The sequence below is a fragment of the Crocuta crocuta genome, unplaced genomic scaffold, assembly GCF_008692635.1.
Source record: "Crocuta crocuta isolate KB4526 unplaced genomic scaffold, BGI_CrCroc_1.0 scaffold68, whole genome shotgun sequence".
NCBI lineage: Eukaryota > Metazoa > Chordata > Mammalia > Carnivora > Hyaenidae > Crocuta > Crocuta crocuta.
Window position 1 is genome coordinate 3,320,031 of NW_027532426.1, and position 12,982 is coordinate 3,333,012.

The 12,982-nt window shown below is 57.9% G+C and overlaps 1 protein-coding gene across 6 annotated transcripts in view; it reads right to left on the reverse strand.

The window, feature by feature from the left end:
* Positions 1-682: 682 nt before the first annotated feature.
* Positions 683-12,982, reverse strand: part of LOC144244115 (protein AF-17-like) — a 24,472-nt gene continuing 12,172 nt past the window's right edge. For 3 of the 6 annotated variants that reach the window (XM_077779347.1, XM_077779349.1, XM_077779346.1), the window contains exons 13-19: positions 12,697-12,842; positions 11,958-12,155; positions 11,766-11,854; positions 10,312-10,661; positions 9,784-9,874; positions 8,516-8,866; positions 4,108-7,943 (exon numbers count right to left, since the gene is read on the reverse strand). In XM_077779347.1, coding sequence (XP_077635473.1) covers positions 7,902-7,943; positions 8,516-8,866; positions 9,784-9,874; positions 10,312-10,661; positions 11,766-11,854; positions 11,958-12,155; positions 12,697-12,842 — 1,267 coding nt within the window. In that variant the 3' untranslated portion in view covers positions 4,108-7,901. The other 3 variants (XM_077779352.1, XM_077779351.1, XM_077779350.1) reach the window with 3 other exon arrangements.

Here is a 12,982-nt window from a genome sequence, read left to right on the forward strand (position 1 = left end):
GCTGGAGGGAAAGGCCCATCTGGGGGCCTGGAGTGCAGTGGGGAGGTGGAGTGGGGCTAACCTCAGACAAGCACAGACCCCAGAATGTGCCAAAGGCCAGCAGCCCTCCAGGCCCCTCCCCACCCCCCTGCTGAGGCAGAGTCAGGCAAGAGCAAGAGAGGCGACTAAAAGCACAAGAAAACAAGCCTGTATGCTCTGACCTCTGCTCCATCCCGAGAGGTCCGTGGACTGCCCCCTGCAGGGCAGACCCCAGCAGATCCCTGCACCCCGTTTTCCTTCCAGTGTACATAGATCGGGGAGGAGGTGAGGAGGCAGGAGTCCCTTGCAACCTAGGTGTTTGGGGTTGGGAGCGCCCCCGTCAGGTGTGTCTGTGTTTGCACCTTGTCCTCTGTCTGAGGTGCTGTGACTGTACCCTCCTGCCCTGGGACCTTTGTATCTCCTGGCTTTGTAATAAATGCTGCATACACTCTGGACCCTGTAGTTCTTTGGGGGACAGGGGACAGGGAAAGGGGGGGTCCCTTGCCCTCCTCAAGTCTCTTGTCTCTGGGCTCAGCCTGCCTTGGGAGACCTCATACGGAATGAACGTGAGCTGCTCCCTCCCTGAGGCCAGTGGGATGCCCCATCCCAGATCCCCAGCTGGGATGGGCCATGTGCCTCATACCAGTGACCACAAGAACACCACTATGGGTGGACATTTTGTTTAATGTCATGTTCACCAGCGGGCGTTGAACCAAGGGCGTGTTCCCGGCTGCCCAAGAGACCTCCGGTATCGGGGGCCAGCCCTTCGCAAGCCAGCAGTGGGTCCTGGGGTTCCTGGGTGGTCCCTTCTTGAGTTCAGCATTCGGTTTCCCTCCCTACCAATGGGGTACCTGGCAGAGACCTGGGGCTGGACGGGGGCCACCCCCTCAGAGCGGGGAGCCCACTTCCGCCTTCTGTACCCGCTCGCTCCTGTGAGTGCCATCGCAGTACGGGGGTTTCTGGGTGGCCTTGCAGGTACAGAGGGCCACTACACGGGTCTCCTGGGCCTTGAACTTGAGTGGGGATAGGCCAGTGCGTTGGAAGAAGTGAGAGCCATCACAGAAGGGCTGGTAAGGGAAAGAGAGAGAGAAGTTAGAGACACTACCCCACCTGCTGGACTAGGATTGGTATGGAAGGAATAGTTTAGGGCTCAAGCTCCTCAATGAGACTCCCTGGGTCCCCTAGTTTTACCTCCCGCACCTGCAATGCGAGGGTAATAGGAGAGCTGTCCCTAGGAAATAAAACAATGGTTCTTTTGCATTTTGCCTGTGGTAAGCGTTCAGTATGTATGAGTCTTTAATGCATTAGGCTCTGGGGGACCCAGAGGGCCAGGATAAACGACAGGATTTTCAAGGTGAATCAGTGCTGATAGGGTGTTTTTTTTTTTTAGGTTTATTTAATTTTTGAGAGAGAGATGGGGCACAAGTGAGTGATGGGCAGAAAGAGAGGGAGAGAGAGAGCAGCAGGGCTCACCCGAAGCTGGGCTCAAACTTACCCAGTGCAGGGCTTGAACTCACAAACTGTGAGATCATGACCTGAGATGAAGTCTGATGCTTAACTGACTGAGCAGTTAAAACCCCTCTGATAGGTTTTTCTAAAACATCTCTGATGGGGCCCTTGGGTGGCTCAGTCGGTTAAGCGTCCAGCTCTTGGTTTCGGCCCAGGTCAGTGATCTCAAGGTTTGCGCGCCTGCTTGGGATTCTATCTCTCCCTCGCTCTCTGCCCCTCCCTGGCTTGTGTACTTGCTCACTCACGCTCTCTCTCAAAATAAGTAAACTTAAAAATAATAAAATGTCTTGGAGTCTCCATTGCCTCATGAACTTCATTTCCTTCCACATATTCTCTGGGTGAAAACTCTGTGTGGGAGACAGCCTGCAGGTAGCACACTGCTTTAGGACTGGGGTATCAACCTTGTTCGGCTCCAGGAAACATGGGCGCCTGTTACAGGGAGTGGATGTTATGGGAGGAAGGGGATGTCCCACAGGGAACAGGGGCAGGAATATATTTCTGGGGAACGGAAACTGAGGCCTCTGCCTTGACTTGCTAGTTAGTTAGGCAGGCCTCCTGAGGTCAAGGCAGGGTAGGAGGAGAGATGAGAGAAGGATACAAATAAAACCCAGCAACCCGTCCCCGAGGGCACCGTGGCTGCCACACCCTAGAGCCGCTCTACCCTCACGAGGACCTGCTCAGAGCAAGACTGGCAAAGTAGGACCTGGGACCCTGGGCTGTGACCCCACATGGCACCTCTTGGAAGCACATGGTTCGGAGCTCAGCTTCGGAAGGAAAGGGGCCCTGGAGGCTAAGAATGTGGGTCAGGTTCCTGCTGGAGGGAAGGCTCCTGGACTGGAAGGGAGAGGGAGGTGGGGGCAACGATGGGGAAAGGGAGGGTTTGCAGAAGGCACTGGCAAGGGGCACCTGCGGGTCTTGCTACTGTTGGGGTCCAAAGCCTGGGAACCTTTGGATCAGATGTTTCCCGGGAGTGGGGAGAGAGGGGGAGAAAGACAACCCAGCCTCTCAGTGCTTTGAGCGAGAAGTCCAGACGGCGTTTGGGGGCGGGGAGGGGAGCGCCAGCAGAGGAGGCCAGGGCCCCGTGCCCCTGCGGCCTGGCTGCAAGACTGAAGTTCTGTCTCTCTGGCCTCATCTGGCCTCTGAGTGGATACAGAGACCAGGGAGCTCGGGGCTGTGCGTGGTGGCCTTGGCCTGACGGCATTCTTCCACCCGCAGCCTCCCTGTGTTGTCCTTCAGGCGTGTGCCGGGAAAGGAGGAAGGTGTGGGGGTAGGAGCTCCCAGGAGATACCTGCTGTCCCACCAGGGGTGTCATATATTGACGACAGAGGGCAGGGGTCTCTCACCTGCTTCTTGCTGCGGCCACATACACACCACCTGTAGGTTTTCCCAGACACCAGCTCCACCCTGATGGGCGTTTTCAAGGCCACCACGGACTTGGCTGGTGTTTTAGGGAACCATCGGGCCTGTGGCAAGGGAAGATGAAGGGCTGGCGGTCAGCCCCACGCCCTGGAAGCACTTTCTTGCCTATGGACTTGTCCAGTTTCCCAGTGGCCCTGGCTTATGGCGGCCTTCCTCTGCAGGAGGCTGATCTGATGCCACCCCACAAGGACATTCTCTCCCACAGGACACCCTAAGGACAGGGAAGAGATTTCACGCCCACGTAGGCACTCGGGCTTCTGGGCACCCCCGCTACCTTCCTTTCAAACCCAGACTCCCACCTGGGGCCTCGGAAGGGGAGAGCCAGGATCCCGCCCGCCCAAGCAGGGTCACCTGCACCTGGGACTACGTTTATCAGGCACTGCTGTTCCCAGCGTGGAAAGCCTGGCTCCCGGCCCTGTGCCCTCTGGTCACCCTACCTTCCCTGAGCCAACTGGGAAGGTGGCTACAGTCAGGGCTGGCTGAGGTTGGAGTCTGGGAAACAGGGCTGACTCTCTCGTTCGTTCTCTGATCTCTAGCTTTGGGGTCTCTGGGACTGGGGGACTTGGGCGGAGGGAAGGGGAGACTGGGCACTCACCAGCCAGGAGGAGATGTCCCGACTCTGGTTCAGCTTCTGCAAGGTACGCAGGCATGACTAGACGGTGGTTTGGAAACAAGAAAATAAAAGAAAAACTAGTCAGTGGAAAGCGTTGGACTTCCAAAAGGAAGTCATCTGGAAGGGACTTGCTGGGGGTGGGGGGGTAGGAGAAATAAGAGGGTAAGAAAAGGGGTCACAAGACAGGAAGTGAAGTTGCGGGGGACACCCAGCCTGCGCTCGGCGACCGAAGGCTGCAAGGCACCAGGCTAAGCGGGACCTGGGGACGCGCAGCCGAGGGACCAGCGGGGCGGGACCCGGGAGGGGAGAAGGCGGGGGTNCCCAGGGAACCTGCGCCTGGCCCAGGCGTGCGCATCACATCCTTGTGGGTGGGCACAGGTATTTGGGTCTTCGGAGCTCACGGGTCTGTGAAGTCCTATTCTAGATGCTTAGAGGAATGTAATCGACCCCTACTCCGTCCCCCTCCCGAGGCTCCCACAGTTGGCACGCCCCTCCCTTTCCCTTCAATAAAGCCAGACAATGCAGGGGTCTTTGGATTTTTTTTTTTTTTGTAAAACATTCTTTTATTAAAAGAACAAGTGCTGTTTACGAACTGCCCTTCGTACAAATAACATCCGTTATACAAAGATACAAGATCCGGGTTATGCACAATTCCAGGCTCGGAAGTGAAAGGAGGGGGCATTGCCTTTTGGGCTGAGGATATAAAGGAGATTCTAGAAAGAATGTAAAAGGAGCCCCTGGGTTTGCAAACTCTGGCTTCCCCTCCCTGCTCCCCTCGGAAGGGTCTGCTACATTGAGACAGGCTGGGATGGACAGAGGGAAATGGGGCTGGGAGTCAGGGTTTGGGTCTCCAGTCCTGCCACCTGAGTCCCAAGTTGGGTTGGAGGAAGTGAACAAAGGGCAATGAAGGCACCCCCCAGTCCCCAACTTTTCAGTAGATCAAGTCAAAGCGGTCGGGAGCTGGACACACTTTGAATCCGGATTGATGTGACTGGAGGGAGCCAGGGTGCTGTCCCGGCCCCCTCCAAATTCCCCCACTGAAGGGACCTTCATCGCTCTGGGCACCTCTCCCCAGGAAAAATCTACACCGCGATAGAGGAGCAGTGGGAGCAAACTGCCTGCTCCTAACTTTGGCCCACCACTCACCAGGGAAGATGCTTGAAGTTGGCAAGGGGAGCCCGTGCTCTTGAAAAGCTGTCTGCATTTCCAGCTCAGGGGGGAAAGGGGTGTGTGGACGTTACCCTTTTTCGGAGCTGGCCCCTGGCTCTGGCTCCCCTCACTTGCCTAGGCCTTCCCCAGCAGTACTTCCCTAGCACTCAGTACAGGAATGGGTAGGGTGCTCTCAGCCTCAAGGTTAGGGCACCAGGAGGCGTCTGCAGACCCAGGAGCCTGAGGGGAAGACACACACACAAATAGGAAAAACTTAAAAAAAAAAAAAAAAAAAAAGCCGTCTTTAAAGTGTCGTTGTCTATGGAAAGGATCCATCAGCTCTGAGCTAAGACAATCAGTGCTACATAGATACCCTCCCACCCGGGCACAGCCCTGCACTCACACACACAGGGACAGACAGACAGCCACATGGAGGTGGTGCAGTGGGGGGCGAGAGAGCCCAGGACCAGGAGGCCTGGGTCCTGAGGGCTGGTCCTGGCTCTGCCCCGAGCCCCTGCCCCTCCTAGGCTTGGAGCTATCACCTGTGAAGCAAGGAACTGGCTCAAACCACCCCTAAACACAGGTCCCTTCCAGCTCTGACACTCATGCACCAGTTGTGACCTCAAAGCCGGACAGGGGTTCTGCATGCACACCCCTCACACCTCCGCACTGAGCGTGATCACACACGAAGCTCCGCTCATGCATTTTCAGACTTCATTTCCGCCCTGCAAACCACATCCTTTCTCTCTGCCAGGTAGAGATGTACACAGCTGTGTCTCTTCCCACTCCCCGTCCACATTCGTCCCGGGGAAAGGGACCAAGGCTGGGGAAGGAGGGTGAGGTCAGTATAGCCATCCCCCTTGCACTGGGACCCTGAAGATCTCCAGAAGTTTCTTATAAAAGCTCCCTCCGAAGAAGGAAATGTGCTACCTCTCTCATGCCCTCCTGCCCCAAACCGAGAGACAACAGGAATCCATACCCAGCCTGGGTCCCTTCTTCAAATCTAGCCTACCTGGGGCTGCACCCTAGCCTGGGGGAAAGCTGGAAAATAAAGGCTCTTGGAGATGAGAACCCCAGACTCGTGGGTGCCGGGAGGGAGGGGGAGGCCTTGGTTCCAGTGCACTGAATCATAGGGACCTCTCCCTCTCTGCCCCAGCAGCCTCAGAGCCGATCTGCGTTCCACAGCATCCAGAACAGAAGTCGACTTCAGCTCTTAGTGGGCCGGCCCTAGGCAAGGGTGTGAGTGTGAATGGGCAACTCTCCTAAGAACCTCTGGAGGTTCTTTCACTTCTCAGTGGTTCGGGGGCGGGGAATTCGAGAGCTTAATAGATGAAGATGAATAAAAACGCTGAATTCTATCATTTCTTCCTAATTGATATTTAGCATTAATAAAAAGTGAGTATTTCTGAGGTCATCACAACTGCCTTCCCCCCTCCCCCCAAGCCCTTGCAAGTGCCTAAGAAATTGCCTCTGAAGATTCCCACCCACCCCCTCTTTTATCAGCTCCCTAACATCTTACAAAGTCTTATCAACAGGAATATTAATATTATTTTCAGTATCAGAAAAAAACCAGTTGAGCAGCACAGGCAAAAATATATCTGCACTACGTTTCTGTCGTTGCCAAAAATATACACATCTTCTTTTCTTTATTTAAAAAAAAAAAACCAACAACAACAACAAAAACCCAAACGGAAACACACACACAAAACTCCACACATGCAAACACTGACGAGACACGAGCTTCAGGGAAAGCTGGAAAAGCCTTCTCCCGGCTCCAACCCCAGTGCAACTGAAACAGACACAGGCTTCACCCTCGCCCCTCTCCTGGCTGCCCTACCGGCCCCTCACTCGGCCTTTGCCACCAAAGGCTCTGGACAGGTGGGGGCTCTTTAAGGTGAGAATTGCCCCCAAACCCCAGGGGAAATAGCTGGTGGGTGAAGGGACAGTTGTCAGGTCAGCTCAAGCTGAAGGCTCCCCTGGTTGGTGGGGGCAGGGGAGCAAGCTGGCTAATTCCGGGAGGGGGCTTTTCACTAAAGGAAGTGGCACTTTACCCCCCCCCAACTCTTTGCCCCATCCCCCCATCCCTGGGACTCCCTTCCCGCCAGGGAAGCAGGACAGACTATCACGGTGGTGGGGGAAGGGGAGGGGGCACTGAGACCATGTGGGGTCTGGGGGAGGGAAGGCAGGATATTACCCTGATTCAAAGCCCCCAGCCCCCATTTACTCTCCAATATTGGAGTACTGTTCCGGTTTTGCTAACCATTCACGCCCCAGAAAGGGACCAAAGTTGGTGAGGTGGGGAGGGTGCAAACAAAAGCTGGGAGTCCCCTTCTGGTGCTGCCTCATCTGAGCACTGCTCCTATCCCTGCCCTCGGCTGCCCCAGGTCCAGGGGGAGTCAGACAGACAGACAGACACACACACACGCGCACACACACAGACGCACAGGCACACGCACTCTCTGAGTCAGGCAGCTCCATCTTCCCACCCTCCGCACTCCTAAATCCAATAGTGCAAACAAGGGACAGGGCACTCAAGGGGGCTGGGCCTCCTCCCCTGCCCTTCCCCATCCCAGCACGGGAGGGCTCCAGAGAGACGGGGAGGCCCGGGCTGAGTTCAGTTCAGTCGATACCATCCTGCGCCTCCCTCAGCTCCCTAGTCTGTGGGCTTTCACAAGCTCAGCTTGTAACCCTTGTGGGGGGCCGGGGCGGGGGACTTCTGCCATCTGCCCAGGTTGGGAAGAAACTGCAGGTAAAGCAGGACTACTTTTTGTCGTGAGAGATTTCCGGGCAGGGGCAGGCCCAGGGCCTATCCCCCCACCTCTCCCCACTCAAGTGCTGATCCATTTTATGTGGAGGGTCCAACCAGCCCCCCACTTATGCCATGGCCCACTTTGCTCCTGGAGGACCTCAAAACATTTGCTGAGAGTGGGGGCTCCTAGGTGGCCTTGGAACCTGTCCTCCCCCTGAGCCCCTCACAAAGGGGTCAGTGCAGAGGGAGAGGGGGGCCAGTGGAAGGGGCATCCCTCTCCGTCTCAGTCCTTGGCACCAGAAGCACCCCACACACCCCGGGCCTCAGCACGGGATGCAGGCTGGGGTCTCTCCAGTGTCTGGGTGCGGGTGCCTGCTCCAGGCTAGGACCCCTCAGGCCAAGATCTGCCCCCTCCATTTGGGAGTCAGGAGGGACGGGGTGGATTTAGCCTTTTTCCTGGTTGGCTGAGGTTCCTTTGTCAGCAGTCTGGAAAGAGAGGAAGGGAGGCTGGGGGTTTAGGAGGTGTCTGGTGCTAACACCCAGTTGAGAACAGCTACCTGGGTCAAGGAAGCTGGCGGGTACAGTGAGGGAGCCCCACTGAAGCCCCTGCCCTAGGCTCTTGGGCTAATGTATATATGTTTGTGGGTGCGTGCGCTTGCATGGAGCGGGGGCAAGCTGCCCTGCACAAGGGCACCCGGCTAAGCGGGCATGCGCCAGCCAACGGCAGCACCCTGGGCTCGGGCTGTGTGCCTTAAGAGGAAAGAAGGAGGGCCTTTCTCCAAAAGGCCCACCCAGAGCATCATCTTTTTCTAACTGGTCCACTCGGAGAGGAAACAGACTTTTCTTCCCGGACTTCCCGGAGGAACCCCATTTTCTAACTGGGCCTTTTCCTATCAGCCCGTGCTCAGAGGTTATGGTGTCTGGAGCAGGGCACTTTGCTGGCCTAGGGGTGGTTTCCTTCCTCCTTCTGATGACACACCTAATGATGTACCTTCTGATGCTCCTCCTCTGCCCATCCCGGAGAAGGGAGACGGGACGGCCTTGGGCCCCCTACTCACCCCTCCTTTGGGGCCACTGCCATCCGCCCCCGACAGGCTGAGGAAGGGGTTGGTCTGGGCAGTGAGGACTGGAGGTCCACCTGCCGCTGCTACTGCTGCGGCCGCAGCTGCCGCGGCCATGAGACTCGTGTTGTTGCCAAGCGAGGGGGCCACCAGGGCTCCGGCGGGCAGCAGAGGTGGGGCAGGTGCCGCGGGCAGCAGGCCAGGGGTGCCTGCCGACAGTAGCGGGGTGGAGCTTCCTGCCAGCAGGCTGGCCATGGGCAGCTGGGAGCCCCCGGCCATCTGCAGCCGCTGCAGCTCCCGCTTCTGCTGGACCTGCTGGATCATCTGGTAGACAACAGTCTGGTGCTCCTGCAAGGGGGCCAGACGCCTCATGGGCCAGCAGTCCCCGGAGCCAGCTTGCCCCGCTTGGCCCAGGCCCCATCCCATCGCACTGGAGCTAGGAGGAAGGAGACCTGGGGAGGGGGACAGTCAAGTTTCTGCCGCCATCTCCCTACTCGGGAACTCGGTCTTCCCATCTGGATCAGAAAGCGGTGGCTGCCCTCAGTGTCTGTCAACTGGGGCACTCTGGGCCAAGTGCTGCAGGAGGCTTAACAGTCTCTGCCCGGCCCCACCCCCTCACTAAATCGTCCCTCGGTTGCTATGACAACACAAACGCCTCTAGGGGTAGTAAGACCCCAAGTTGAGAACTAAGCTGGGTCAATAGTTTTCCATCCTCCCTCACCCCCCTTTGTTTTGTTTCATTGATGATTCATTTATTTTTGTTTTAAACAGGCAAGGTATTTTCAGTGTTCCAAAAACCCAAACAAAATATCCAGGTTTCCCTTAAGCAGTCTCCCTCCCACCCCTGTTCCCATCGGGCCCCTAGAGGTAAGCAGTTGCATTGGTTTCCTGAGTATCTCTCTAATGTTTCTTTATGGGAAAACGGTTAGGTTTTCTATTCTTTCAACTCTCCCCTTTTTAAAAGGCACAACTCCTGTTCTCCAAAGGAGATCTTGGCAGAACCCAACACTGTGAGATGGCCCCAAAAGGGGGCTGCTCTGGTTGACAGGGTGTCACTGGCTCAGCCACAGACCCTGAAGATCCTTGGGGCTAGGACTGGAAGCGCTCAGAAACTGAGGACCCACGGCCCCGCAGACCTTCGCGCTAGGGTATGATCTGGGGCCAGTAGAGCACCCCTTCCGCACTGTCCAGGGGCCTGAGAGCACCACCCATGCCCCACAGGGGCCCTCCTCACGGGGCTGGAGCAGCCGGGGAGGGGTCATTACCGGGGTCAGCTGTGGGGAGGCCAGGAGCTGCTGGAGCTGCTGGAGCTGCTGCTCTTGCTGCTGCAGGAGGTGTCTCTGCTGCTCCGTGAGGCTGAGGTGGGTGACAAAGCACAGACCCTGGGAAGGGGCAGGGAAGCGTGCCTCCCTCCTCCCCGCCAAGTTCCCAGACCCCCTCAGACCCAGGTGGAGAAAGGCAGGGAAGTGCGGTTCTGGAGGACTATAGAGAGGCAGAGCGAGCTCAGAGGCTGCCGTGGGAGGGACACAAGTCAGACGGAAGAGCTTTCCCAGAAGGGAAATCAAGACTGGGGGTGCAAGAAAGAAACCGGCGACTTTGTCCCTGGGAGAGCTACCAGCCAGAGGACACTCACGTCTAACATCTAGGGGGTACCTGGGGCCAAGAGGTGACTAGATTCTATGCCCTCTAAGACCGGAGGACAGTTTTCCTCTTAGGGAGACTGTGGGTGTTTGGGGGAGTCCCTCCCAGAGCCAGCCTCCCCATCCCCTTCCCCAGGCTGAGCTCTCCCTCACCTGTTCAGACAGCCTGGCAGCTGCAGCGTGGGGGCCCCACCAGCCTGGCTCAAGCCCGCAGGGTTGGGGGCGGCAGCCCCATTCAACCCCCCCAGGAGCCCATTGAGGGGCAGGGCCCCGCTGCCCGCCAGCCCCCCCAACAGCCCCTCAGCCATGGGCATGGCCCCCAGCCCTGCTGCCCCCGGTGCCCGGCCCAGCCCGTTCTGAGGCTGGGGCGGGAGCGGGGCAGGGGCCCCGGGCAGGGCCAGGGGCAGGGTAGCAGGGCTCTGCTGGAGCAGGGGCAGCGGTGGGGGCGTGCTGTGGAAGGACAGCGCCGAGCTGCTGCGGCTGGGGCAGCCTGAGTGTGGGTCCTGGGGAGGGAGGGGGAAGGGAGGGGTCAGAGGGGCAGGGGGCCAGCCTGCCCTCTCTGGCCCCCGGCCCAGCACCCACCAGCATTCTCACAGAGCACAGCCCTCCCCCCTCGCCCACCTCACCCGGCAGAGCCACCCAGGTGAAAGAAGCAAGGCCCAGAGATAAAGAATCCCAAGAGTCTTCACAAATCATGTTCACAAGTCACTTCCCGGGGGCCCAGCACCCCTTGCAATCCCGGTTGAATCATGGACAGTGATGATGGTGGTGGCCATCTACTGAGCCAGAACCAGGGTTCAGTGCATGACCTGAACCATCTCGTTATTCCCATACAGGGATGAAGCCACTGATTCTTAGAAAGGCTTGGTAACTCTGCAGGTAAGAGAGCAGCCGCTGGAGTGAAAGGCTCAGGTTCAAACTCTATGTCCACAGTTCAATGGCTTCACTGGCTTCTGTGTTAGTTTTCTCGCTCACAACGCGGGGGTGTTAGCAGTCCCTACTCTGTAAGGTTACTGGGAGGCCTAAACCCTCAGCTTTGAAAGCCTCAGCCCAGGACATGATTTCAAGAGCAAGTGTGCCATTAATATCTGCTATTACGATGAGTATCATTGCTCAAGTATAAGAACCCAGTTTGACTTCATTAGCAGCCACCACAATAGCAACCAGTACCTAACCCCCACCAATTTACACGGGGATTATTTTGCGAGAGGCACTGTAATAAACCCTTCCCAAGTACTTCTCAGAGGCCTTCCCTAACCACCTCTTATCTCCAGAAGAATCCCCCCCCCCATTCTTCCTCACCGCCCTCAAATTATTTCCATTTTAGCCCTTTTCCTGGCTCGTAATGATCACTTTTGTGGATTTATAGTCTACCTTCAGGAGCAGGACTGCGTCCGTGTTGCTCACTGATTGCGTAGCCAGTGCCTGGTATCGAAAGTAGGCACCTCATAATCTTATTTAATGAAGGAATGAATGGGTCAGTCAACCGATTGCTCAGCCAATCACTTCACTGCCCAGCCTCCAATAGCTGTAGGGTGGAGATGAGACCAAAATACCCCAGCGCTTCCCCTCCTGCCCCCACCCTTGCCTCTCCCCGCGGCGCCCACCTCAGAAGATGTGGACAGAGAGTTGTCCAGGCCAAGACTGTTCTTCCCCGGGGGGCTCTTGCTGGTGCTTAAGGAATCGCTGCTGCCGGCTGAGGGAGGGGAGCAGGGAGGGAGGTCAAGGGCTGGGACCGGGGCCAGGTCGCACCGCCCAGCAGAGTCCCCCACTCCCAGACTGGGTGGGAGTCCCCTTACCTTGGGGAGGCAGGCCATAGGGCCCAGGGACTGGGCCGTTGGCGGCAGGCAGGGCGGCAGACAGGGCAGGGAAGGGCACAGAGAGCTGCACGTTGAGAATCTGCAGCCGCTCCTTCTTGGCCGTCAGGCTCAGGATCTGTTCCTGAAGCCGCTGGTTTTCCTTCTGCAGCGCGTGCAGTGCCTTCAGCATCTCCACGACTGCGGAGAGAGGGTGAGAGCGCCTGAGCCCGCAGACCTGGAGGGGCGGGGCGAGGGCTGGGGGCGGGGCGAGAGGGCCGGAGGCGGGACTTGAAGGGCGGGGCCTGGAGGAGAAAATCAGACTGAGACCTAAAAGAGAAGGCAAGGCGCCTGAGACCTAAAAGAGAAGGCAAGGCGCCTGCTAGCAAGACTCGGGTGAGCTCGGAGAGGCGGGACCTCGGGAGCCCGAGGTGTGAGGACTAGGGGCGGGGCCTGAGGCTCGAGGGTCAAGGCTGCGATCCTGAGCGTAGGCGGCCGGAGGAAGTCGGAGCACAGTAAGGTAAGGGCGAGGAGGCCGCGGGGGCCAAAGGCGGGGTGGGCAGGTGGCGGGTCCAGGTGCGAGGCCTAGCAAGGTAAATATCAGGCCCGGGGTAGCCAAGAGTTAAGGCTGGGGCAGGGCCAAGGGAAGGTGCCTTAAAAAGTTTGGGGACCTTGAAGAAAGAGGTAACTGAGTTTGGGGGTCCTAGGGCAGGTCTCCCAGCCCGGCTCCACCCCTCCTCACTGTTGACACCGGCCTCGCCGTCGCCCTGCTTCTCCAACAGCTGCTCCATGTTAGTTGTTCCGGGGGCCGCTGGGTCTAACTGGGTGCCCCCGCAGGGTGCAGACGCTGTCTGGTCGAAGAGTGCGGGGAGGCTGCTAATGGGGGACCTGGGATCAGAAGAGAAAACCAGGGTCAGGCTTACCTCATGTCCCCACTCCTGCCTCCCTCCTCCCCCCTCAGGGGTTCCAGTCGTCCCCTTTTGGACACCACCCTCTCCTGGCTCCCCTCTCTCCGCCCTCTCCTCCCC